The sequence below is a fragment of the Cyprinodon tularosa genome, unplaced genomic scaffold, assembly GCF_016077235.1.
Source record: "Cyprinodon tularosa strain WSP-4 unplaced genomic scaffold, ASM1607723v1 ctg78, whole genome shotgun sequence".
Lineage (NCBI taxonomy): Eukaryota > Metazoa > Chordata > Actinopteri > Cyprinodontiformes > Cyprinodontidae > Cyprinodon > Cyprinodon tularosa.
Genome location: NW_024039540.1, coordinates 2,351,466 through 2,375,764, shown reverse-complemented (window position 1 = coordinate 2,375,764; position 24,299 = coordinate 2,351,466). Strand labels below are relative to the sequence as shown.

Genomic DNA, 24,299 nt, shown 5'->3' with positions numbered 1-24,299 from the left:
GTGCTACTCACAACGGAAGGGTTATTCAGAACTTTTAATCAAGTAAGGGTACTGATATTTTACAACATTTCTACTCAATCAAAAGTAAAAAGCACAATGCTGTCAAACTCAATTAGGAGTACATTTCACTTGCAAGGACCACACCAAGACTGAATATGAGTTCAAAGGTTTATTGACTAGATTAAGGATAAGAGAAAGAGAGAGGGTGTCATAGTTCTGGGGTCCGTTTTATCAAGCAACAGAAACTTCTGTTTCAGTCTCAGTAGTACTCTCGGCTAGTAAATATCAAGCGTACCCCTGTGTCTGGTTGAATTTTGGGTCCTTAGTCTGATACCTAGAAAGGAATGAGGGGATGAATGAAAACATTCAGCCTTCAGTGGGTTTCCTGAGTTCCTTCAGTTCTATCAATTTAGCTTTTGACAAAATTCCACAAAATAATTTGTTCTGATAAAGTTTAGACCTTTGTTTATCTTATATGATTTGTGAATTATGTATTATGTTCCATATGAGTTTTAAAGCTTTGAAAGTGCTTTTTGCCCACCTGTTGAAGAGGAAATTCAGTGCATCATCTTACTCCACCTGATGTCGCCTCCTCCTGTTGATGATGGAGGACAAGTAAAGAAGTAAAGCAGTTTGGATTTTTTCACAGTTTTATATTATTGGATTTTTCTTGAAGGGGATGTTAGCATGTTGGAAATGTGTGAACATCTTATGGACATCCACTGACCCTCGAACATCAAGTAAGTGTCCAACAGTGTGAATACCAGCTCTTCTCCAGGTTTGAAACCTACCATCCTTCCCTTATAGGCCACTTCAGAATTGCCAAAATTGGTTTATTACTTGCTGAACACAAAGAACGTGACAAAAACAAGGAAGGTGTGATATTTTTCCACGACAGTATATTATATTTTATTGCATCTGAATCTCCCTCTGCAGGATTGCTTTTATTATAAAAGAATAAGACTGTCCATCAAAGAAACTAGACCAGCGGCTAGATTTAGTCTTTACACAATGACACTGTTAGAAAATAGTCTAGAAAATTGTTCTCCAACTGATTGAGGAATGAAAAACTACAACTTTATTGCCTCCTGCCCTACCTCTCTGGCCCGCTCCATAGGGAGCAATTATTATTAATCATCACAGAGGCAAAGTGAAAGGTAAAAATAAATATTTATTAGTTAAATATTATTAATAAATAATAATATTTAATTTTCAATGTGCAGAGTGTCCCAAACAAGTGCAGAAAACATCTAAAATACAATAAAAAACAACCACAACCTGCATCAAAATGAAGCAAATATTCAGCATGAAAACTTGAATTAGAATTAAGCTTTATTTCAGATTTCTGGGTTGTAGGCTGAAACTGAATAAAACACAAAAAAATATATACTTTACACTTTGATCAAATTCAGATCAAACCTAAATGGAGCTTGGTTTAAATTTCATTAAACGCTGAGTTCAACCTCTGTGGATCATCAGGACGCAGATCAGCTTCTCTCTAGGACTAGGATAACCAGCTCCACAGCCTACAGAGAGAAGAGGGATCAACAGAGGAGATCAATAAGTGATTCCATCCTATCCGTTAGATGTCAATAATTGATACAGGACATCCAAGATGAAGCACTGAAAGGACTTCAGTCTTATTCAGAGCAGCTGTGGAGCAGCTGGACTCAATCCAACCATCTACTTACAGAGTCTTCAGTTTGTAGTCTGGATTCTCTACCAGTTTCTGCAGCTGCTGAACATCTGACTGCTTCAGGTTGTTCTGTCTTAGGTCAATGTATTTCAGATGTGAAGGGTTTGACTTCAGAGCTGAGACCAGAGAAGCACAGCTGATTTCCGAAAAACCGCAGCTCCTCAATCTAGATAAAGTATATAAAGATGTGAGCTGATTCAACATGATGCAGGCTGGAACAGTTCAACAGAACTAGTCAAAGAGCTCTCAATAACATCAATGCCAAAATACCTGCTTACTTCCACAGTGAGAAGGATAAATCACAAGGAGATGACCCCTAGAGCAATGTGGTTCTATGTAACTGTGTTTTACTCACAGCAGACAGAAACCCAAGGAGGACTCCAGCAGAACCAAAACCCAGACCAGTAGTGATTTTGTCTGTCGGCCTTTATTTTTTACAGATGATTTCCCAGTAGCTTTCAAAGCCCAAAACACATCACGCCAAAGACTGATTCCCCCAAAAGGTCTTCCCCCGGTACTAAAAGAGGGATATTGGATATTCTGTTAAGGTCCTGGGACCAATTCTACATCAGGGGAAATAAAGCAGCTACAGGCCAAAAATATGGCCCAGCACAGAAGAGCAACATTATCAGGTCAGGATACAACAAAAATCAAATTAATAACTAATATCCCACAATAACTAATATCCCACAGCCCTACCTCTGATTCATCCACACACATTTTGGAGGCAGAGGAAACCAGAGACAAGATAATCAGGTGGGGAATTAAAGCCATATTGCTTCACAATTCCTCTGAAATGTACAATATATCTTAGATGAAACTGTAAGGGTAGATGGACTTTATTGGATCAGAATCTTATAGAAATAGACCAAATCTTACTTCAATATCTGTAGTTTGCAGAGGGAAGACTGGAGAAACCCACTGAGCTCTTTTAGTTCAATGTTCAGGTTGGTTCCGTTTAGGTCCAGTTCTGTCAGATTGGATGGATTAGACTGCAGAGCTGCAGCCAGAGAAGACCAGTTGATCTCTGATAAACTGCAGAACCTTAATCTTAATTAAAAATATAATATTTTAGGTGCATTTAACAGAACACGGATGAAAAACAAAATATAAACAAACAAATAATCAAAATGTAAAAGAAGGAATTTGACTTAATTTAAAAATCCCAGAAACATAATGAAGTGATGTCTAATATTGGATCTAGTAAAACTCATTGAAAGAGTTGAAGCAAGCAGAACCAGAACAACGCTGCTCCCGGGGGCCACACAGTGGCAGCCCACTGCTCCGCAAAGGGGAGTTAAAGGGGGTTAAATGCAGAGTTGCATTTCTTCAGTGTAAGATTAATAAAGTATGCTATATTTCTGTCCTATGTAATATAAATATTGGTTGTATTTTTTCTGTTTGCTCTATAAATATATTCACAAACATTCACGAAATGACAGAGCTTCTCTGTCCTCATTTTGAGAGTCATAATCCTGCTCAAAAAGCCTATTGATACTTTAGTAGCTCACTGAAGGGACTTTTCCACTTGACTGCTGCTGCTGCTATCTTTGCATTTTTTAATTAACAGAAGCTTTTGCAAGATATCTATGGGGAATAGCAAGCATTTAGAGTTATACTGAAAATTACATTTTATAAAACAAACTTATTGATATATAGTCTTAAAGACATACCATACAAGGAAGATGAATTTTGATTTTTAACACCAAAAGAAATCAACGAAACCAAACATAACAAACTTCACTACTTCTATCAAGGTATATAAGTGAAGAAGTTATATAAGAAGAACCTAGAAAGGGCTATTTTGAAGCTGGTCCAAAAAGGCTTACTCCACCATCGACAGCTGGGTCCAGAGAGGGGAGAATCTCTATGAAGGGGCCCCAGATTTTTTTCAAAGAGGTATGTTTTCCTCTAACATTATATAGTATCTTTTGGGGTGTGCAGTAAGACACAAGCTCATTGATCCAGTGTCTAACTTATGGGGAATTTTCAGATTTCCAGTTAACCAGGATACATTTCTTCACTGCAGTATAATAGGGCCTGTGTCCCCGAGAATCCATAGCTTTGGGTCTTGTTCAATTTGCATTCCTATTACCATTGAAGTTGTCATAATGACACATTTCCAAAGGTCTTTTTTATCATCGGGCAACTCCATACCATGTGTATAAGATCCCCATCAGCCACTTTACATCTCTGACATCTAGAGAAAATTTTACTGTCAATTCTATGCAGCCTTTAAGGAGTGTAATATGGCCAGTCAAGTAAATTAAACTGAATTTGTCTGTGTTTTGTGGAGGTTAGCACAGTCTATGCCTGTTCCAATAGATTATGCCACTCTGCCTCCTCATTAGTGAGTTTTTTCCCATTACCCTAATGTACCTGTCTTTGGATTTTCATTTTTGATTGCAGAAAGCTCCAGCTCCTAGAGCCAGAAACCAGTGATACATTAGCACCACCTTTTTGTTGTGTCTATCTAAAGTTTGACTACCGCATAGTCCGTTAGGCAGAAAGGGTGAAGTTCACCACACTACATGAGGAGCCCTCTCTGTAAATGTTTGTGCAGCAACGTTGACTTAGGATGCTAAATGCTTTTAGAGCAAGGAGCATCTGTGTTGTTAGAACTTCCATCTTGGTTTGCCTTGTTTGTTTTACTGTCATCTTCATTTGCTGCTTCTATTTCTGGTGGACTTTCATCAACATTTGAATGCATTTCTGACACACACCTTGGCTATAAGTTGGTTCCGAGCTCATTCCTTGTATGTAAAACTGACCCCGTTCATTGAAAGCACCATTTTAAGCCCCGGGTCTTGCTCCAGCTCTAAGTAAGCTTCAGCTCTTGAGAGGTCTAGGTCTTGAGTATGACTAACCTTCACACTGATATTTGCAGTTTATTGTTATTAGAATAAACAAATATACTATATCTCACCTCAACGTCTGTAGTTTGCAGAGAGGAGACTGGAGAAATTCACTCAGCTCCTTTATTCCAGGGTCCAGGTTGATTCCTCTCAGGTCCAGCTCTGTCAGGGGGGATGGATTAGACTTCAGAGCTGACCCCAGAGAAGCCCAACTGCTCTCTGAGAATTGGCAGTCAAACAATCTGAATAAAGAATAAAATATTTTAGTTGAATTCAATGGGTGCAGATTAAAACTTAATTATGAAAGAATAAATAACCAATGTGTAAAAAATGTGTTAGATTGATGAAAGAGTTGAACCAAGCAGAACCAGAACATGTTCTGATGACCTGTGAAGGTCCAGATCAAGTGTGTTTCTTAGACTCCTCTAGGAGAAATCTGTGTTAGACAAAGCGCAGAGATGCAACACAATCCAGAACCAGAACAACTCAAGCAACTAAAACAGAAGCTCAGTTTTACTGAATGCCCCTAAACCCACCACTCCCCCCTCACTCTGAGTCTTCAGAAACAGAGGTGATGGATTAACAAAACTAGCCAGACAGCTTGTTTGTTATAAAAAAAAAAAAAAAAAAGCTCTGGATCAAGGAGAGATGATTAGGAACAGAAGTTAACCTACAGAACTTTTAGAGTCATCCTGGAAAACAGATTCCAGATCCGATGCACTGAAGTGGGTGCATCGGATCGGAAGGAGCTGTTGTGTTGGACCCGGTCTAACTTCAAGACAAAGATTTTATGTCTTTGTCTTTTCTTCTTAAACATTATATTTTAGATCATTTTATTTTATTCTAGTTATCTTAAGGTATTTATGGTTCTGGTTCTACCCTAGAGGTATAAAATGTAATTCTTAATGTGAAGATGTGATTCAGAAAAAAGGAATAAAACAATCATAGCTTGTCTCATTATCTGAATCTTTCCCAAACCTCTACATCAACACTTAAAATCAATACTTAAAACGTTTCAAAGTTTGAACAATTTGGAAACGAAGTTTGAACTTAAGAACATCTAAAACAGGAAAAACATTCATTTTCAAGGTAAAACGTCAGAGAAAATATATAAAATAAGTACACTGCGTGTAGAACTATTAGGCAAATTAGGATTTCAACCACATCATCCTTTTCATACATGTTGCCCTACTCCAAGCTGTATAGGCTTGAAAGCCAACTACCAATTAAGTAAATCAGGTGGTGTGCATCTCTGTAATGAGAAGAGGTGTGGCCTAATGACATCAACACCCTATATTGTCATGATCTGGCCTGTTTGTTCTCCCTTAATTGGTTATTTCTTTCACCTGTATTTTTCCCTCCCTGCCTCAATTATCATTTATTCCTCTCACCTGTTTCCTTTGGTTTATATTCTGTTCAGCCTGAGCATTCGGGGCCAGATCATTATTTGTTTTTCTGCTAGTCTGTCCGTTCTGTTTATTTCATGGTTCATGTTTTGGATCCTGGCAGCCAGTAGAAAGAGTGTTTTTATGTTTGTCTTGTCTCCTAATCGTCCACTGTTCCTCCCCTCCTGAGTCCTCAGGGTTTTTGGCTCTATACGCGGTGAAGAAAGGTGGCTATATTGTTCACTGATTTGTTTGATTTTTTGTTTTTGAATGTCTCAAATGTTTATTTCTGAATTTTGAGTTGTTATATTTTGTTTTACCTGGTGAAAATAAAAAAGTGAGATGGGTATATATTTGTTTTTTTATTACGTTGCCTAACAATTGGCAATTGGCCAAATCTAAAGAAAACACATCAACTTCCAAAAATAGGAAACTTTGAAATTAAGGAGTCTTTTGGGTTGGTTGAGAACACAATTGTGGCCCTATAATAAAAATAATCCTCAAAAATACAACTTGCCTAATAATTCTGCACACAGTGTATTTAAGTATCAGTGAATGATTTGGTTTGAAAAAACATAAACTCACTGCAGACTCTTCACTTTGCAAATTGGATTCTCCAGTATCTCACACAGATACTTAATTTCAGAGTCTCCAAAGGATACACCTCCGTGGATCTTTTGTATTTCCACTTCAGTCAAATGAAGGTTGGACTTCAGAGCTGAGGCCACAACTTCACATTCAGCCTCATAGAGTTTACAGCCACCAAGTCTGTGATTAGAGGGGAAATAAAGACACTTCTAATGTAATCAGACAATCTGGATGATAAACACAGACTAAAACATGACGAGCAAACAATGATGTCATCATCTCATGAAGGTCTGCTATCCACATCAATGTCCTGTGTTTTACATCACATAATCTCTTCAGTCTCTTCAGGTCCTGGTTCAGCTGCAGGCCAGGTGTGTTTCTGCTTTGGTCAGAAGCTCCATTGAACCACAGTGATGGACACAAACAGAGAACCTCAGCAACAGGTTTAAACAGCTCAGGCTTCATATTCACAGAACAACACTGAAGGTTTTAACAGCAGCCATTTTGGCTGCCTCTTAGCAAACCTCCCTATTTCTTCATGCTAAGTTCATACTGCTGTCTGCTGCAGAAACAATATGGATCCACAGAAGATCTTCGTCAATACCAACATTAATTTTATAGAAAAGGAAGGAATGGATTTAATCCACGGAGCTAATATCCAAACAGTTAGAGCATTTCGGATGGTGATGATCAAAAATAAACTAAGCAGCATCAAATATTTTCTATTTACCTATTTTGTATCTAAGGTTCAGCTTCTTTAGGGTCATGGCTCCACTCTCTCTAAAAGCCAATGGCTGAAAGGCAGGATCCACTTTGGACCGAGGAAAATAAATCCTTGCAGGAAATTATTTGATAATGCCACATTCTGAAACCCATCCAGTGAAACAAAAGAAGTGAATAATCTATTCAGATGTCCATGGCAGGATCTGTTTATCTAATTGATATCAAAGCAGAATCATTTGGATCCACCCCCCAACATCCAGATGACCTCCTGACACTAAACAGTCATCAGACTCTCCTTCCTAAGAAAACCTTGGACCTTCAGCTGCAGTCAGATGCTGCAGATCTACCAGTATGTGAAGGAAAGTTCAGTTTTCTCTGCAGCATCTAATGGAGCTGTAGCATTAGATGTTCAAAGGAACTGAAGCCACTAATGAAGAGGCTGCTTTTTTGCAGAAATTTCATAATCTCAGACATCAGATTTTCTTTCTGCAGAGGACAATCTGCCAGTAAAAATCCCAATGGTGTAAGTTTCAAGCATCAATCCCCATCAGAAACTGTTTGGAGGGATCAGACCGGATCAAAATGGAGGCTTGGGGCAAACTTCTCTTTTAAAGCTGTGAATTCTGATGTTGCTTAAGTGATCCAAGTAAACTGCAGTTTAGTGGATGTTAAGGCAGATAATTGGGAGACTAATTGGCTGTAGTTCTTGATGAAACATTGGTATAAACTAGCGAAGCCAAGAAATCTTTGTTGCTGCTTACACAATTCTGAAATTGATTCCAGTACAGCCCTATCTTTTTGAGGTCTGACTGATTCTGTCAACTAAAAAATTTAACACAGAAAGGTGATGGAGAATTTATGAAATTCACTTTTTTCAGCCTTGACGAAAAGTCAATGACTGTCCATCACTTTGAGTGCGAGGTGGATGGGGGCAAGGAGGAGCTGACAATCATTTTATGCTTCAATGGACAAATGATTAATTGATTTTGAAAATATTTTTTAATTAAAGGTATGGTAGTATAGTATCAATTATCTCTGTAGCTATGTAGAAAGAGGAGAAACGTAACATCCGATAACTTTTCTTTTCTCTGACACACTTGAAACTGACGGTGGCGTTGGATGTAGGAGTTTGCCCTGAGATCGAAGGATTGACGGGTTCAAGCCCCTGCTCTGACTTTCATTGTTGTTGTGTCCTTGGGCAAGACACTTCACCTGCATTGTCTACTGATGGTGGTCAGAAGGCCCGGTGGCGCCAGTGTACGGCAGCCCTGATTCTGTCAGTGAGCCCCAGGGCAGCTATGACTACAATGTAGCTCACCACCATCAGTGTGTGAGTGTGTGCGTGAATGGGTGAATGAATGTAGTGTGAAGCGCTTTGGTCAAGTTACCTGACTTGAAAAAAAGTACATGCCATTTACCTTTTACCAAAAACTGCAGACCAAGAAGAAAAGTCTTGTTGGCACAATGAATAAGAGCATTATAGTTCCCTGTGTCAAAGAAAAAAAGGCGGCCTACAGCACTAATTTGCTAAAAAAAAAAAAACAATGCCATGACACTTATGGTATATTAATTCAAAGTGCAAAAATAATGCATGCATTCTTGGCGCTACCCACAACTCAGCCAGTACGTACATTCAGCACCCAAAAGCAAAACCAGAGCCTGTGGTCTACTACAATCACACAAAGGTTAGCATGGATGTGTTTGATCAGAGGATTAGTAAGTATTCTTTGAAAGCGCTAAAGCGAAGGCGGCCTGTGGCTGTATTTTACAATCTCCTGGAAATAGCTGCTAAAAACAAATTGGTTTTGTTAAGGAGCTTTTTGAATGTCACCATCATACAAAGGGACTTTATACTTGAACAGGCAAAACAGAGAGCCTCAGGTTACCAACAACTTCGCCAGAGAATTTTGTGAGGTGAGCTTTGGTGAGGTAAAAGAATCAGTGTCAGCCCTGCACACACAAAAAAAAAACTGAAATTATGTTTGTCTCAAATGTGAAAAGGTGCTATTTATTGTTTTCGAGGGGAAATAATAATTTAATTTATTGTCAAAGCTCTTGCATTCCCATGGGCAAAGTGTCACTCATCATATTGACTGCCAGTGGGAGTTCTAGTAGTGTTGTATTTCTGGGAATCCAAATTTTAAAGGTTTTAATGTCTCTGGCTGATAGGATCTTTGTGGAGAACAGAGATTTTCAACATTCTGAAGGTCTGCTTTTCATGTCAGTGGAAGGTGAGAAATTATGAAAAGCAAAATATTTGGAAAAATTATCCAAATTTCTAAATACCAAAACCTCTGGCAGAGCTGTCCTTAAGAAGCTGAGTATTTGGATGTTTGAATAGCTTAATCGGCCCAGGGATGAAGGAAGAAGTTAAAGAGATTTTTAATCTCAATGGGTATTACCTGGTTAAATAAAGGATAAATAAAAAATAAAAAAAGAGCAAAAACATCCAGAAGCAACTAGAACAATGAAAAACAACCAGGAGGACAATAGATGTGAATCAGCATCACACCATGAGGACATCTGGACTCACCGAGCTTTTCTGCAGTTCCTCACAGCTGGGACCAGTCTATGTCGTCCATTCTCTGATGTTTTGTACTTCTGCAGATCTAACTCCTCCAGAATTTCCTCTGACATCTGCAGCATGTAGGCCAGAGCTGAGCACTGAATCCCTGTGAGCTCCTTCTCTGATCTGTTTCCTAATTTCAGGAACTCTTGGATCTCTTGATAAACTGAAAGATCTTTCATCTCCATCAGACAATGGAAGATGTTGATGCTTCTATCAGGAGAGATTCTACGAGTGCTCATCTCCTTCAGATTGCTGATGGCTTTTTTGATGGTCCCTGGACTGTTCTCTATCTTACCCAGCAGCCCTCCTAAGAGGCTGTGGCTGGACTTCACAAAGAGACCATGAAGGAAGCGAGCAAACAGGTCCAGGTGGCCATTTGGACTCCCGAGGGATGTTTTCATGACTTTGTGCAGAATATGAGGTAGAGAGGAAAAACGATGCTTTAAGATATCAGAGGGATGTTCTTCTTCATCACTGTCATCTTCATAACTGGCCTCATTCTTCTCCTCAACTACCTGAAGGTTCTCCTCCCCTTCTGTGTTCCTGCCTATCAAACAGTGGAGCATGTAGACTGCAGCCAGAAACTCCTGGATGCTCAGGTGGATAAAGCAGTAGACAGATTTCTGGAAGATCACGCGCTCTCTTTTGAAGATCTCTGTACAAACCCCCGAGAAGACTGAGGCCTCTGTGACATCCACACCACACTGCTCCAGGTCTTCTTGGTAGAACATGATGTTTCCTTTCTCCAGGTGTTCCAAGGCCAGCCTCCCCAGCTTTAGAAGAACTTCCCTGTCAGCCTCTATTAGCTCCTGTGGATTTGTCTCATGCCCTTCATGGTACTTGTTCCTCTTCCGCTTAGTCTGCACCAGCAGGAAATGTGAGTACATGTCAGTCATGGTCTTGGGCAGCTCTCCTCTCTGCTCTGTGGTCAACAAGTTCTCCAGAACTGTGGCAGTGATCCAGCAGGACACTGGGATCCCACACATGATGAAGAGGCTCTTGGAGGTCTTGATGTGGGAAATAATCCTGCTGGCCTTCTCCTCTTCATTCCTGAACCTTATCCTGAAGTACTTCTCCTTCTGGACGTCAGTGAAGCCTCGTACTTCTGTTACCCTGGAAACACAGGACGGAGGGATCTGATTGGCTGCTGCAGGTCGGGAAGTTATCCAGACAAGAGCAGAGGGGAGCAGGTTCCCCTTGATTAGGTTAATCAGCAGAACGTTGATTGATGACTTCTGTGTGATGTCAGAAACAAGCCGACTGTTGCTGAAGTCCAGAAAAGGTCTGCTTTCATCCAGGCCATCAAAGATGAAGAGAAGCTTCCAGACAGCCAGCTTCTCTGCTGGGAGCTTCTGGAGGTTTGGATGGAAAACATGGAGCAGCGTGAGAAGACTGTGCTGCTGATCTCTGATCAGGTTCAGTTCCCTGAAAGAAAACAGAACCACAGCACTGACATCTTGGTTCTCCAAGCCCTCTGCCCAGTCCAGAGTGAACTTCTGCACTGAGAAGGTTTTACCAACACCAGCAACGCCGTTGGTCAAAACCACTCTGATGGCTGCATGTTGATCAGGAAAGGCTTTGAAGATGTCATGGCACCTTATTGGAGAACCATGGAGGTTCTGGATCTTGGAAGCTGTCTCCAGCTTCTTCACCTCATGTTGGGTATTAACCTCTTCACTCTGCCCCTCTATGATGTAGAGATCGGTGTAAATATTGTTGAATAGGGTTCTACTTCTTGCATCACTTCCTTCAGCCACACATTCACATCTTCTCTTTAGACTGATCTTATGTTCCTCTAGAACCTCCTGCAGACCAAAATCTGCTGAAACACAGAATAAAATATGACTGAAAATAAAGATTGGAAGATGAAATTGGAACCAAACCATCTTAAACATTAGGTGTTATCATTAAAAGGTCTCTTCCTTCACGTCTGAATGCTTACACACACATATATTAAACTTCGGAGGTAGCTCGCTTTTGACAGGCTGAGACAGTTAAATGAGAATAATATGGATTTTTGTTTTGCAGTTTAGATTTTTTTAATTACTGTGTTTTTTGTTGGCGTTTGTGGGTTTGTTTTATCTTATTAGTTCTGCTACCAGCTCTGTGCTTCAGCACCGACAGAAAACTTTGATAGCTCTGTTGGTGGTGCTGCTTACTCTGCCTTGGCCCTGCCATCTTCTGAACCTTTCTTTCCTCTCCTACTTCTGTTTGTTCACTCATTTTCACCACTTCTTCTTCCAGACCAGCTATGCTTATTCTTCTTCTCTTTATTTCTTTTCCTCACTCATGGGGCAGGCGCAGCAGACTATTTCAATCATGGCTTTGGTTTTGAGATAAAAGCATAAACGTGACACAGCAGTCACATTTGGAAAACCACGCCTAGCTGGAATTTTCAGCCAGTGGTGTTGTTTTTTTTCCGAATCCTGATAATGATGCATTAAGGGTTCACAAAAAACTCAGACTCAAAGTTCTGACATGCTGATGACATCCGACTACAACTTGGCATTAACGGAATGGTCAAAATATCGCATTTCGCACAGAGGGCATAATTGTCATAAAAATAAGATAATTATCATACAGCTGACGTACACACTCTTTAGTCACCACATGCATAAAACAGCTCAACAGAGGAAGTCAGTCCAATATTAGTACGAACAAAAACAACAATAATAATAACCGAGAACTCAAATTATAAAGTACAATACATGTCAAATAAAAGTGTGATATTATTTTTAAATTTTTATGTTTCCCTCTTATCTTTCTTTGGGATCATAGCTAACATTTTTAAAACCATAAAATCCAGAGGATAGTGTTGTCCCTACCAACACTGATGATGATCAATATTTACTTTTAATTAGTAAAATGTTAGGCCCTTAAAATATTCTTCATGAGGTCTACTGTTCAGAGAACGTTACCATGGTAACCAGCATAACTAAGAATGAATCCAGTCTTGTGGCACCAGAAAGTCAGGGAAAAACCAGAAGTCGTCACACTAATCCACTAATCCTGCTTCATTGTACAGACCTCGACTTAAGGAGCTGTCCAGTTTTAATTGATTCAGTTCAAAGGGCTGAAACAAAACCAATTTAGAAAACCCAATAGATTTTCTAAAAAAAGAGACTTGGTTGGAATAATTGATCCCAGAAAGACTTCAAAAAAACTTAAATCTTAAAATCCAACTAAAGAAATGGAATTTGTTCAACAGAGTGGGTAGAAGGAAGCTCTGATTTGAGATGTTCAGTCTTACCTGCTGCATAACTGCTCTGACTGGCTGTCAGCGGTCCAGCTCCGGTTCTGGATTTCTCTCCACACTGGGGTGTGCTCTTCCTCTCTCTGTGAAAACATTTCTTCATCACTAAAATGGTTAACTACCAACAGTGTGGGGCTGTCCTACTGAAGCTGAAGATGGTCAGGAAAGTCAACCACAAACAGAGGACAGCTTGGTGAGGACCGTTTCTTTGCTTTCTATTTTCTTTCTATTCTTGATCCAAACTGGAATATGGGGCTCCCCAGTTAGAAGGAACTGATTTAACTCAACAGCTGTTATATATAGATCTCTAACCTGATATATCATTCCAGCCTTGTTCTGAGATCATCCTATTAACTTGCAGATTAAGCTCATTCTAGATGAGATTGACTGTGGAAGGAGGAGGAGTTCAGCCTGTGAGCTGGAGCACAGTCAGTCTTTACCACTGAAACCAGTTCAAACTGGGAACTGCTAATTAGCTTTTAGTGTGTCTCTACCATCACTGCTGTGTTCTATCTTCCAGCAGCTCAGCTCTGACACAACCTTGAATCTGACAGGTATGAGGGTGGAAAGAACAGGAAGGATTTAGCTAATGGAGCTACAACAGGAACCAAGCCCAAGACAATTTGATCAGGGAAAATAGCCTTGGCAAATGGGGCATTTACTCTACCAACACATTCTAACTCCCAGCTATCCAAATACTGATGCCTGGTGAAAGGCCACTGTGTGTCATACTGACCGGACGGGAACACCCTTCTTATCATTGCTGATTTAGATTCAGAACTGAACAACTTCTGGGATTTATCAAGCAGGAAGGAGAGAAAATGACTTTGGACCTTTTATTGTTCGGTTGGATGTTGATAAGAGAGCACCAGAACAAAGTCCAAACCAGAGAGACACTTAAGATCAACCATTTTAGATTATAGAGGTTCTATCTCTGCAGAGTCACATCAATCAGTTAGAGACTGGTTCTTTACCTTGGATCTGAGGGTCCAGATTCTGCACTGAAGTCTAAAATGTTTTCTTTGGACCTGTCGCTCCTCATAGACGGACCCGTGGATCTCGAAGTTTCTGCTCTGTCGTCCTTTAGATCCCAGTCTTCCATCTTCTGGACTTCAGTCAGTCTAAGAGAGAAACCAGAACCAGTCAGTTCCCAGTGTTTCAGATCCAAATGTCCCTATTTTGGAGGACCTGTGGCAGCAAAAGTTGTCACCATGATTTGCAGGTAGAGAGAGAAGTTGAGAAATCTTAATAGGCCTACCATCCTTTAAACAGAAAAGCTTGTAAATTTTCAATAAGGGTTTATCTGATGATTGATGTTTTATAATTGACTAATAATTTTTAGTCTATATATATCAGAGCTAATTAGGAATTGTTTTGCTAATGTATTATACTGATCTGGTTGAGTTGTGTTTGTCATCTTCAGCATGAGGAAAAGCTAAGATGAAGTGAGAGGCAAACTGCAAGAGGAAAGAACCCATGGACGGAAACAAGAGGAGCAGTGTATTCTCATTATGAGTTCGTATGAAATCGTACAAAAAGTTATGCACCCTAATTTCGTACGTTTTGGACGTTTTTTTTGTCGTATGCGCATGCACATTTTACGCACCATTCAAGAACATAGAATTTGACATACAATTAACCCTGACCCTATAAAACAGCAAGCAACGTAGTTAGAGACATGAAGAAGTGATTATTGCACTGTTTTTCCCAGTTTTACGTCCGTCCGCGGATCTGCTTTTTTTGTCTGTCTGCCTGCGCATGCGCACTAATCTGGTTTTTTGAGGAAAAACGTCCAAAACGTACAAAATAGTGTGCATAACTTTTCGTACGATTTCATACGAACTGATAATGAGAGAAGTTGAGAGAAGGGATCGATGGTCCCCTGATGAAATTGAAATGTCCATTTTATTGGTTAAGCTTGTAGCTCCAAATATAAATAAATGTGTTAGTTATTTTTTTTTTAGGCTTTCCCATGTCAATATCAGAATTGTAACATATCCGTCAAATTTGATAAATATATGGTGATCTAGGTTTTGTCATCCAGCTCTAATTCCAGCAGTTATTGATAGCTGACTGACCTTAGATCTGCTTGTCCAGGATCATCACTGAAGAATGGAATGGAGATGATCTTTGGTCTTTGTCACTATTTATAGAAACACAGCTGGGAGCTGGAGGTGCTGCTCTGCTCTCCTGTTTTCCAATAAATGTTCCTCTGTCTTTTCTAGTTTGAAACCTTTCTGAAAGGGAAACGGAGACACTCAGTTAACAACATCATTGTTGAATCGTGACCTCTGACCTTAAGTTCTGCAGTGAGGGCTGAAGAACCAGAACAAATAGGTCTGTTCCGATAACAAGAAGTTCACAGTGAGAGCAAATGTTATAAAAGAAACCACCACAGCAACCTTTGTTTTAACAGATATCAGAGAAGCTTTGTTCCTCCATAGATCCAATCATCATCAACACATTTATTGGTGTTGATGCCAAACAGAGCGGCAGACCCAGAGACAAAGTAACCCTCTCTGTGAGCAGATAACCAGTCAGAGTTCACGTCTCTCTCTCCTCACAGAGAGAAAAACTCACTAAAAGTAAAGTTACAATATATGAGTTTACCTTTAATTTCAGACTGTTTTAATCCACCTGTTCTTCAGAGACCAAATAAAACCTGAGCTTGTGTCTTCTTCTTTACCTGCTTCAGGTAAACATGAGAACCAGGAAGCACTCAGCCCCTCCCATCCTCATTTACAGGAAGTCAGGCGAGTTTATCTCTGACTGTTACTAAACATAATGGGTTATAGGACATTCAGTAATCATATTAATTATTTAACCAAGATATTTATCATGAAAGAGACATAAAGATGGCCTTTGTTCATAAGCTGATATTTTCTATTGCGTTATTGTACATCTATACGACACATCAGAAGCTCAGTTGCATAAAAATATTTTTTATCAAAAGTCAGATCATATATTTTTTTTATCTCTAAGTAAATGTATGCTCAGTTACTCTCTTGTAAATTTTAATACATCTAGTTAAAAATCTCTAAGTTATATATTGCCTTTACATTTATCAACAAAATCAAACATTGACATTTTTTTTTATAAATTTGAGTTATTAAATAACTACATCTCTGTAAGTGTGAGTTAACTGGCACCATTCTATCAGCAAATCCAATTTTTCTCATGACAATGTTTTCAAATTTGTGGTCAACAATCGTGAGCATTGGGTGGCACTCTCCTTTGTTCATATAGTGACAGCAAAGATACCACTCTTGGAAGTTGTTGTGACTGGATTTGATGAAACCTTTAAGCCTTTCTGTATAAAATCAATATTTCGATCAAGATGACAAAGCTTGTTGCTATATATACGAATTATACTCTGAATTGTAGTTACTGACATTTGGTTACCATGTTTTATTCTGACAAACCAGATCTTCTTGATGTTCTTTTTCCTTATTAGTGTGATGCAATTGCGGATCTTGAGCTGGCCGGCTTCCTACGGATCGGAGCGGAGAAAAAACTTGCTTGGCACCCTTAACCCCATAAAGACCCTTAAAGGGATAGTTCGGGATTTTTGACATGAATCTGTATGGCATCCCCATCACCAGTGTCATGCAATCACACTGACTTACCCCTGGCAGCATCCTGTGAGCAGAGTTCTCGTCCAGCTTTGGTCAAGCCGAAAGTAGTCCGGCAGGTTTGCTAGACCCAGCGAAATAAAACGTTTCTCTTCCCAAAACATTATGTGTTCAAAAGAGTGATATTTTTGCATCCCAAAAACATTGTAGTGGAAAAAGTCACAAGTCGTTATCACTTGGTCCTATTTTCTCTCTGTTCGTATCAGTGCGCGCGACACCATGACCTGACAGCTAGGGCCTACTAACCTGACAACAGCCAGATGCATGTCTCGCTCCGCCTAGCTCCTAGCTGGGCGGAGCGAGACATGCATCTGGCTGTTGTCAGGTTAAGGGCCTACCTGTTTGATTCGCGATTGTTTACTACTGGGGAAGATGTCTGACTACGAGAGCGACGAGGAAAACATCGACTTCCACTTAGAGCCAAAGGGATATCTTTATGAACCCGAGTACACTGACGATGAACTTCGACAAATGGAGTTAGATCGGGCAGAAAGAGAGAGGGTGGACAGAGAAGTGATGGAAGCTGAAGCCGGAGCCGCAGGAGCCTCAGCTGGAGCTGCGATATCCAGGGTGGCCGACAAATCATGGTGCACTTGTTTCAAGTGCGAATTAATGCAGACAGAGGTGGATGCTACTGTTGCCACGAGTGGGATTTAGTAATGCCCGAGATACAGAACCTTTCCATTGATGAGGATGTCGGAGTTGCAGCAGCTGCTGTCTGCATCACAAACAACAGCGACTTTAACCCCACACTGCTCCCTGGGCGCCACGAATGGGAGCCCACTGCTCCCCAAGGAGATGGGTTAAATGCAGAGAGTGAATTTCGTTACACTGTAATTGTGACAGTGTAATAACTAGAAAAAAATACTGTAAAAAATATTGTGATGCTAAAGGAAGGAGAAGATGTACATGGATGTGGAACAGTTATCATTGATTAACATGACTGCACATGTGCTCAGCACAACATACGTGAGCGGGGTGGAGTATTGACAGAGGATGTGGAATCTGGTGGTTAGATGCCCTTACTGTTCACTAAAGATCCGTTTCTAATAAAAGTTTTGAAAAATATGTCTGTCTGCCTAAATACTGGATCCTATTGTTCTGCACATGACACAATGCTTTCATGAATTGATGGACCTCAGACTTTGAAACTGCAAAAACTTTAGATCTTATATCATTTTTACTTTTGAAATTATAGAATAAGTGTGGGGGACATTTAAGGACTTTTTTTTTTTATAAATAAACTTTATAATCATTCAGGAGGCCTTAATAGTGTCCGTAACCAGGGGAAAAATTGCAGTGACCACATCTTGAAATAATGACCTAAAATATGGAAAAAAATTATCTTTCAATTGGGTCTCTTGTCTTCAATTGGTAACTGTGTCCTTAACACTGAGGGTTACACATTCTCAAAATAAATTATATTTACACTAAAAAAGTCCAATTTAATCATTTTATCCACGTAAAATGCAGAGTGGGAACTCAGTTTTATGTTGAATGTTAGATATACAAGCACTGCTGTGCTGATTACCCTCAGACCTTGCATACTCAACTCAAAATAAACTTGACTGCAGTGAGATTGTATTGCTGCTGTCTGAGAGATATAAATAGATAAAAAAGAGAAGCTTTGGCTTTGCAGAGATGATTTTGAGTTGCATATACTTTTGTTCTTATTTTGGACATTAGCTAAGCTCCACATTTGAAATCTTGAAAATCGGATGAAAAAGAAAGAAAAAAAAAACTTATTGTTGCACTTTTCAGTGAACTGTGCTGAATGAGAGGAAGAAATCACCATTCTGACAAGAGAAAGGAGAATGCGCTGTTGCACATTATAAAATGTGCAGACATCAGTGATGCAGAATGCTCATTTCTATGCACAGATCGATTATAGGCTGATTAGTCTGCTGGCAGCATAGCTGTTTAAAATCGTTTTTGTAACAGAGATGGCAAATCTGATCACACCATTACATTTAATTACAAAATTATTACTAGTATATTAGTTGTAAAATTGGTCAGTTAGTCCTCCAGTAACCTAAGCCATGGCAGCATAGCTACACAAATACTTCATGATAATCTAAGCCAGTCTAACTATCAGTTTTATCATAAAGGGAAGGTTTAAGCCTGGTCTAGAAAGTAGACGGGGTGTCTGCATCAGTTAAGTCGGGGCTGTTTTCACAGGAGAGGAGCTTGATAATTAAATCATCAGCCTCCGAATCCACTTTTCTACAAATCACCAATAAACCTCTAATCTGACAGCAAAGTCCTCCATTAGGTTAATCTGGAACAATCAGATCTCTGATTTATAATTGAGTTTGATTGTTAATGGCTTCACATGTAGGAAGCTGAAATTATAATCTGGATTTTACAGGGACTCGGTGAAGGAACACTATTGTCAGGTGAACCCGATATTCAGCCAGACACAGAGTTATGTTTAAAGGGTTTATTGTAGGGGTGAATAATGGCAGATGAAAAAGGCAAACAGCCACAGTCTTGGCAGAAGAATTATGTTTGAAATTGCTGGTTTGCAGGGATGAGCAGAGAACCAGGATATGTAGGTGTTGACAGAACCAACAGGCCTTGTGGAGCGGAAAACCCCACAGAACGGGCAAGCAAGCACCTGAGACTCACAGAGGAACAGGACTTAGGCAACCTCAACTCGGACAGTTTACCTGGCAGGGCCCACAGGATCCGGTATAGAAGGAAACAGGGTGGACTGGAGTATGCAGGCACAGGCTACCTTAGCAGGAGAGTCTAGCTTGCAGAGCACACATGTGCTAGTGAAGCAAAGGCAAATAACATGTGAAGACAGTGAGACGTTCTGGCAGAGATGAGTAGGCAGAGGCAGGTATAGGTAGGCGAATCAGTGAGCAGGTTATATTCAAATTGTTTTATTTCTATAGCGCCAATTCACAACACATGTCATCTCAAGGGCACTTTACAATTCAACTAGATCATACACTGAGATTGATTCAAAGTTTTCTATCTACGGAAAACCAGTTGATTGCATCGACTCATTGACTTGAAGGCAATCCCTCACACTAAGCATGCTTGTAGCGACAGTAGAGAGGAAAAAACTGCCTTTTAGCAGCTAAACCAGGCTTAGTGTGAGCGGCGATCTGGCGAGGCCGAATGGGGTTCAAGGAGACAGAAGCAGAGATACATAAAGGCAACTCTTAACCAGCTCCACAGGGTTCAGGAAACATCCAGCACATCCAGATAGTCACAATTAGAGAAACAGGACTAGAAATACGCAGAGCTCAAACATCAATAAACAAAGGTGTTGATGGCAGCAGTACAGCTGATACACTATATTGCCAAAAGTATTTGCTCACCTGCCTTGACTCACATATGAGCTTAAGTGACATCCCGTTCCTAATCCATAGGGTTCAATATGACGTCGGTCCACCCTTTGCAGCTAGAACAGCTTCAACTCTTCTGGGAAGGCTGTCCACAAGGTTTAGGAGTGTGTTTATGGGAATTTTTGACCATTCTTCCAGAAGCGCATTTGTGAGGTCGCACACTGATGTTGGACGAGAAGGCCTGGCTCTCAGTCTCCGCTCTAATTCATCCCAAAGGTGTTCTATCGGGTTGAGGTCAGGACTCTGTGCAGGCCAGTCAAGTTCATCCACACCAGACTCTGTCATCCATGTCTTTATGGACCTTGCTTTGTGCACTGGTGCACAGTCATGTTGGAAGAGGAAGGGGCCAGCTCCAAACTGTTCCCACAAAGTTGGGAGCATGGAATTGTCCAAAATGTCTTGGTATGCTGAAGCATTCAGAGTTCCTTTCACTGGAACTAAGGGGCCAAGCCCAGCTCCTGAAAAACAACCTCACACCATAATCCCCCCTCCACCAAACTTTACACTTGGCACAATGCAGTCAGACAAGTACCGTTCTCCTGGCAACCGCCAAACCCAGACCCGTCCATCAGATTGCCAGATGGAGAAGCGCGATTCGTCACTCCAGAGAACGCGTCTCCACTGCTCTAGAGTCCAGTGGCGGCGTGCTTTACACCACCGCATCCGACGCTTTGCATTGCACTTGGTGATGTATGGCTTGGATGCAGCTGCTCGACCATGGAAACCCATTCCATGAAGCTCTCTGCGCACTGTTCTTGAGCTAATCTGAAGGCCACATGAAGTTTGGAGGTCTGTAGTGATTGACTCTGCAGAAAGTTGGCGACCTCTTCGCACTATGCGCGTCAGCATCCGCTGACCCCGCTCCGTCAGTTTACGTGGCCTACCACTTCGTGGCTGAGTTGCTGTCGTTCCCAAACACTTCCATTTTCTTATAATACAGCTGACAGTTGACTGTGGAATATTTAGGAGCGAGGAAATTTCACGACTGGATTTGTTGCACAGGTGGCATCCTATCACAGTTCCACGCTGGAATTCACTAAGCTCCTGAGAGCGACCCATTCTTTCACAAATGTTTGTAAAAACAGTCTGCATGCCTAGGTGCTTGAATTTATACACCTGTGGCCATGGAAGTGATTGGAACACCTGATTCCAATAATTTGGATGGGTGAGCAAATACTTTTGGCAATATAGTGTATTTCTCTCTAGGATGGAGTCACAGCCAAACAGAAACAGACCATATGAAGCTACTATGAGAAAAAGCAGAGAGCTTAACGTTATAGATTTAACTAACAAATTCTGCAGACTGGGAGAATAGAGATAGAATGAAGCAGAATGATTAAAAAAAGGGATACCCATGTCCTCCAGCAGTCTAATCCTATAGCAGCATAACTATAGAGATAGCTCAGGATAAACTGAGCCACTCTAACTATAAGCTTTATCAAAAAGGAAAGTTTTAAGCCTAGCCTTAAAAGTAGACAGGGTGTCTGCCTCACAGACTAAAACTAGTAGTAGGTTCCACAGGAGAGGAGCCTGATAACTAAAAGATCTGCCTCCCATTCTACTTTTAGAAATTCTAGGAACCACTAGTAAACCTGCAGATTGAGAGTGAAGTGCTCTGTTAGGAACATAAGGAACAATCAGATCTCTGATATCAGATGGAGCTTGGCCATTTAAGGCTTTATATGTGAGAAGGAGGATTTTTAATTCTTCTCTGGATTTAACAGGAAGCCATTGAAGAGAAGCTAAGATTCTTGAGATATGATCTCTGTTTTTAGTTTTCATCAGAACTCTGGCTGCAGCATTTTGCATCTGCTGAAGGCTTCAAAACTACATTCTATGGACTTCTCACCAGTATCGAATTACAGTATTACCAGTACTCGAATTGAGGAAGGATGGCAATCCCCCTTCTTAAAAAATAGGTTAAAAATTATCCCCTTCTTAACTGACCATCCCCCCATATCATTTCCTGTTACATTTTATCACTGAATGTGTACATTTCTATTATATTTTAACAGTTATGACAATAATATTGTCCTATCAACATTTGGCAGGGTGTGCGCTTATGATTAGCGCACAGCCTGCTCTGTTCTGAATAGCATCGCGGCTGAGCGGCAAAGACAATTTGAGGGAATGTGAAAATAAGGAGGGGAGGGAATCTTCCGCAGGTTCCAGGTTCTAAGTTGCCAAGATCTCCCTCCCCTGCTTAGTTTGAGACATAATGTGTTTACAATTATTCAAGTTTATCCACATAATCATACCTGCTCTCTGTGATTGTGGTACAAATTTAATAAGTCTAGGAAAATAAATGCGAAAATAAGGAGGGAATCTTCGGCAGATCCCAGGTTCTAAGTTTAACAGATAAAGTGTCAGAAATGATCTAGAATAGTGTTGATAGTAAAATGGAGAATTAGCATCAACTGAGTAGAGAATTTATTCATCGCACACTGACTGTAGCACTAAGTAAAATCCTATTAATTTGAAATTATCTGTCCACCAAAACTATAAATTTTAAGGCATCAGTGTATAAGAAATGTGAAAACATTAAGAACATGTTTTAAATGTCCCTTTTCGATCATATTTCAATTAGGGTGGCCATTTCTATAGAACCAAAAAGGAGGACATTGTGCGGCGTATCAATAAATTACTAAGGTGTACATAAGAATCGGGTAAAGTCACATATATAGCACAATTCTTAGTAGTTTAAAGAGGATGCTTGTGTAGCTGAATAGAACAAAATATTAAAGAAATGTAAAAAAGAATTGGTTCCCAGCATTTGTATTTATTTAATACATTGTGGTGTTTAAAAAGTGACCATTTTTTAACACAATTAATTTGCGCAGAATTGCTGCAATTGATCATAAAGGAGTTGTTTGGAAAAGAAGCTCGAGAAAGAGCTAGAGAATAGGACGATGCAAACTGCAAAAAGTGGCTGGAAAAGAGGAATTCATGACATGGCTGCAGCCTGTCGAGAGTAAAGATGATTTCACCATGTTCTCTATCTATCTATCTATCTATCTATCTATCTATCTATCTATCTATCTATCTATCTATCTATCTATCTATCTATCTATCTATCTATCTATCTATCTATCTATCTATCTATCTATCTATCTATCTATCTATATATATCTATCTATCTATCTATCTATCTATCTATCTATCTATCTATATATCTATATATATATATAATATATATACTTGAGTCATGGAACTGTGCTTACAGCTCCTTATTTCATGTAAACTAATAACTTGTGTACATGATACTTGTTGATGGCATTAAAATTATTTCTAATAGCATTAAAAGAGCATTAAATTAGAGCTCCTCATTCCTGTATAAAACCTGTGAACGCTTAATTTAATCTGACATATTAAAAAAATCCCCATCATCATCCAGCAGATGCTCAGTTTCTGCCCAAATATTTTCTTTCTGTTGTGGATTTTTGTAACAGGGATAACTAGGATCATACATAGTTTGTATGAACTCTGTTTATTCTCTGCTTCCAAACTCATCATCTCTTCATCCATTCCTGCAATAAGAATTTTCTTTTAAAGTTGTGAGATTCACTCTAGAATCTCACAACTTCTTCCTGGTCTGTTGAAGCACCAATAGTCTGCATCCAATTATTTAATTAATTGCTCTTAGTTTTGGGGAATATATACAAACTATGCTCTAATTTCTAGATACCGATCTGTTTTTACTATAATTTAATTTGACAAACCGGGTCTTCTCTACATTCTTTTTTCTGTTTGTTGCGATTGCAATCGGTCTCCGTCAGTCACGTGACATTTGTTGCTAAGACGCCATTTTTGGCGTAAAGGCGTAGTGTAAACAACCGCAGTATAGCTAAACGAAGGACTAAAGGATTGAGTTTGTCTCTCTGACTATATGGAAAAAAGTAAGCAGAATGTGAAATTACCGTAGGCTACGGTGTCGTGCCAAGGTAGTTATCCCTGCGAAAATTTGTATCCCCTCGTCGGGCGCGCGCACGGAGTAGGAAGAACAACCCGAGTTAACTCCGCTTCGATTCCAACGTGCAGAACTTGAAATTTGAAAGGTTTTACGTACATGAAAGTTGAGCTTTACTGTTTTATTCTTTACTTCACATGTTATAGCAGAATATCGCCAGTGATATTGATCTAAAACTAATAATAAAACACAAACGTTTGCTTGAAAGCTGGTCACTGACAGCAGTGTCTACTCCTCCCTCTGAAAGCAAACAGATCCTTGTTCTTTTCCAC

At 39.9% G+C, this 24,299-nt stretch overlaps 1 protein-coding gene and 1 long non-coding RNA gene across 2 annotated transcripts; both read right to left on the bottom strand.

The window, feature by feature from the left end:
- Positions 1 to 977: 977 nt before the first annotated feature.
- LOC119773713 (NLR family CARD domain-containing protein 3-like) lies at positions 978 to 11,702 on the bottom strand. The gene is made up of 6 exons (XM_038270831.1): positions 9,781 to 11,702; positions 6,522 to 6,704; positions 4,623 to 4,793; positions 2,576 to 2,746; positions 1,692 to 1,862; positions 978 to 1,526 (listed from the first exon to the last, which is right to left on the bottom strand). The coding sequence occupies exons 1-6, from the start codon at positions 11,700 to 11,702 to the stop codon at positions 1,505 to 1,507; spliced, it is 2,640 nt and encodes an 879-aa protein (XP_038126759.1). The 3' UTR covers positions 978 to 1,504.
- A 1,364-nt stretch (positions 11,703 to 13,066) lies between these two features.
- LOC119773707 lies at positions 13,067 to 15,302 on the bottom strand. Its single transcript, XR_005279448.1, has 3 exons — positions 15,148 to 15,302; positions 14,044 to 14,190; positions 13,067 to 13,152 (listed from the first exon to the last, which is right to left on the bottom strand). It is a non-coding gene; the product is annotated as an uncharacterized LOC119773707 (long non-coding RNA).
- Between the last annotated feature and the right edge of the window lie 8,997 nt (positions 15,303 to 24,299).

Bases quoted from the DNA above. Each gene is read 5' to 3' on its own strand.
- LOC119773713 (XM_038270831.1), bottom strand. From the start codon at position 11,702: ATGGTTTGGTTCCAATTTCATCTTCCAATCTTTATTTTCAGTCATATT. The intron at 1,863-2,575 runs GTAAGATTTGGT...TACTTTATCTAG, and splicing joins TGCAAACTACAGATATTGAA to ATTGAGGAGCTGCGGTTTTT. The intron at 1,527-1,691 runs GTAAGTAGATGG...TTCTCTCTGTAG, and splicing joins GACTACAAACTGAAGACTCT to GCTGTGGAGCTGGTTATCCT.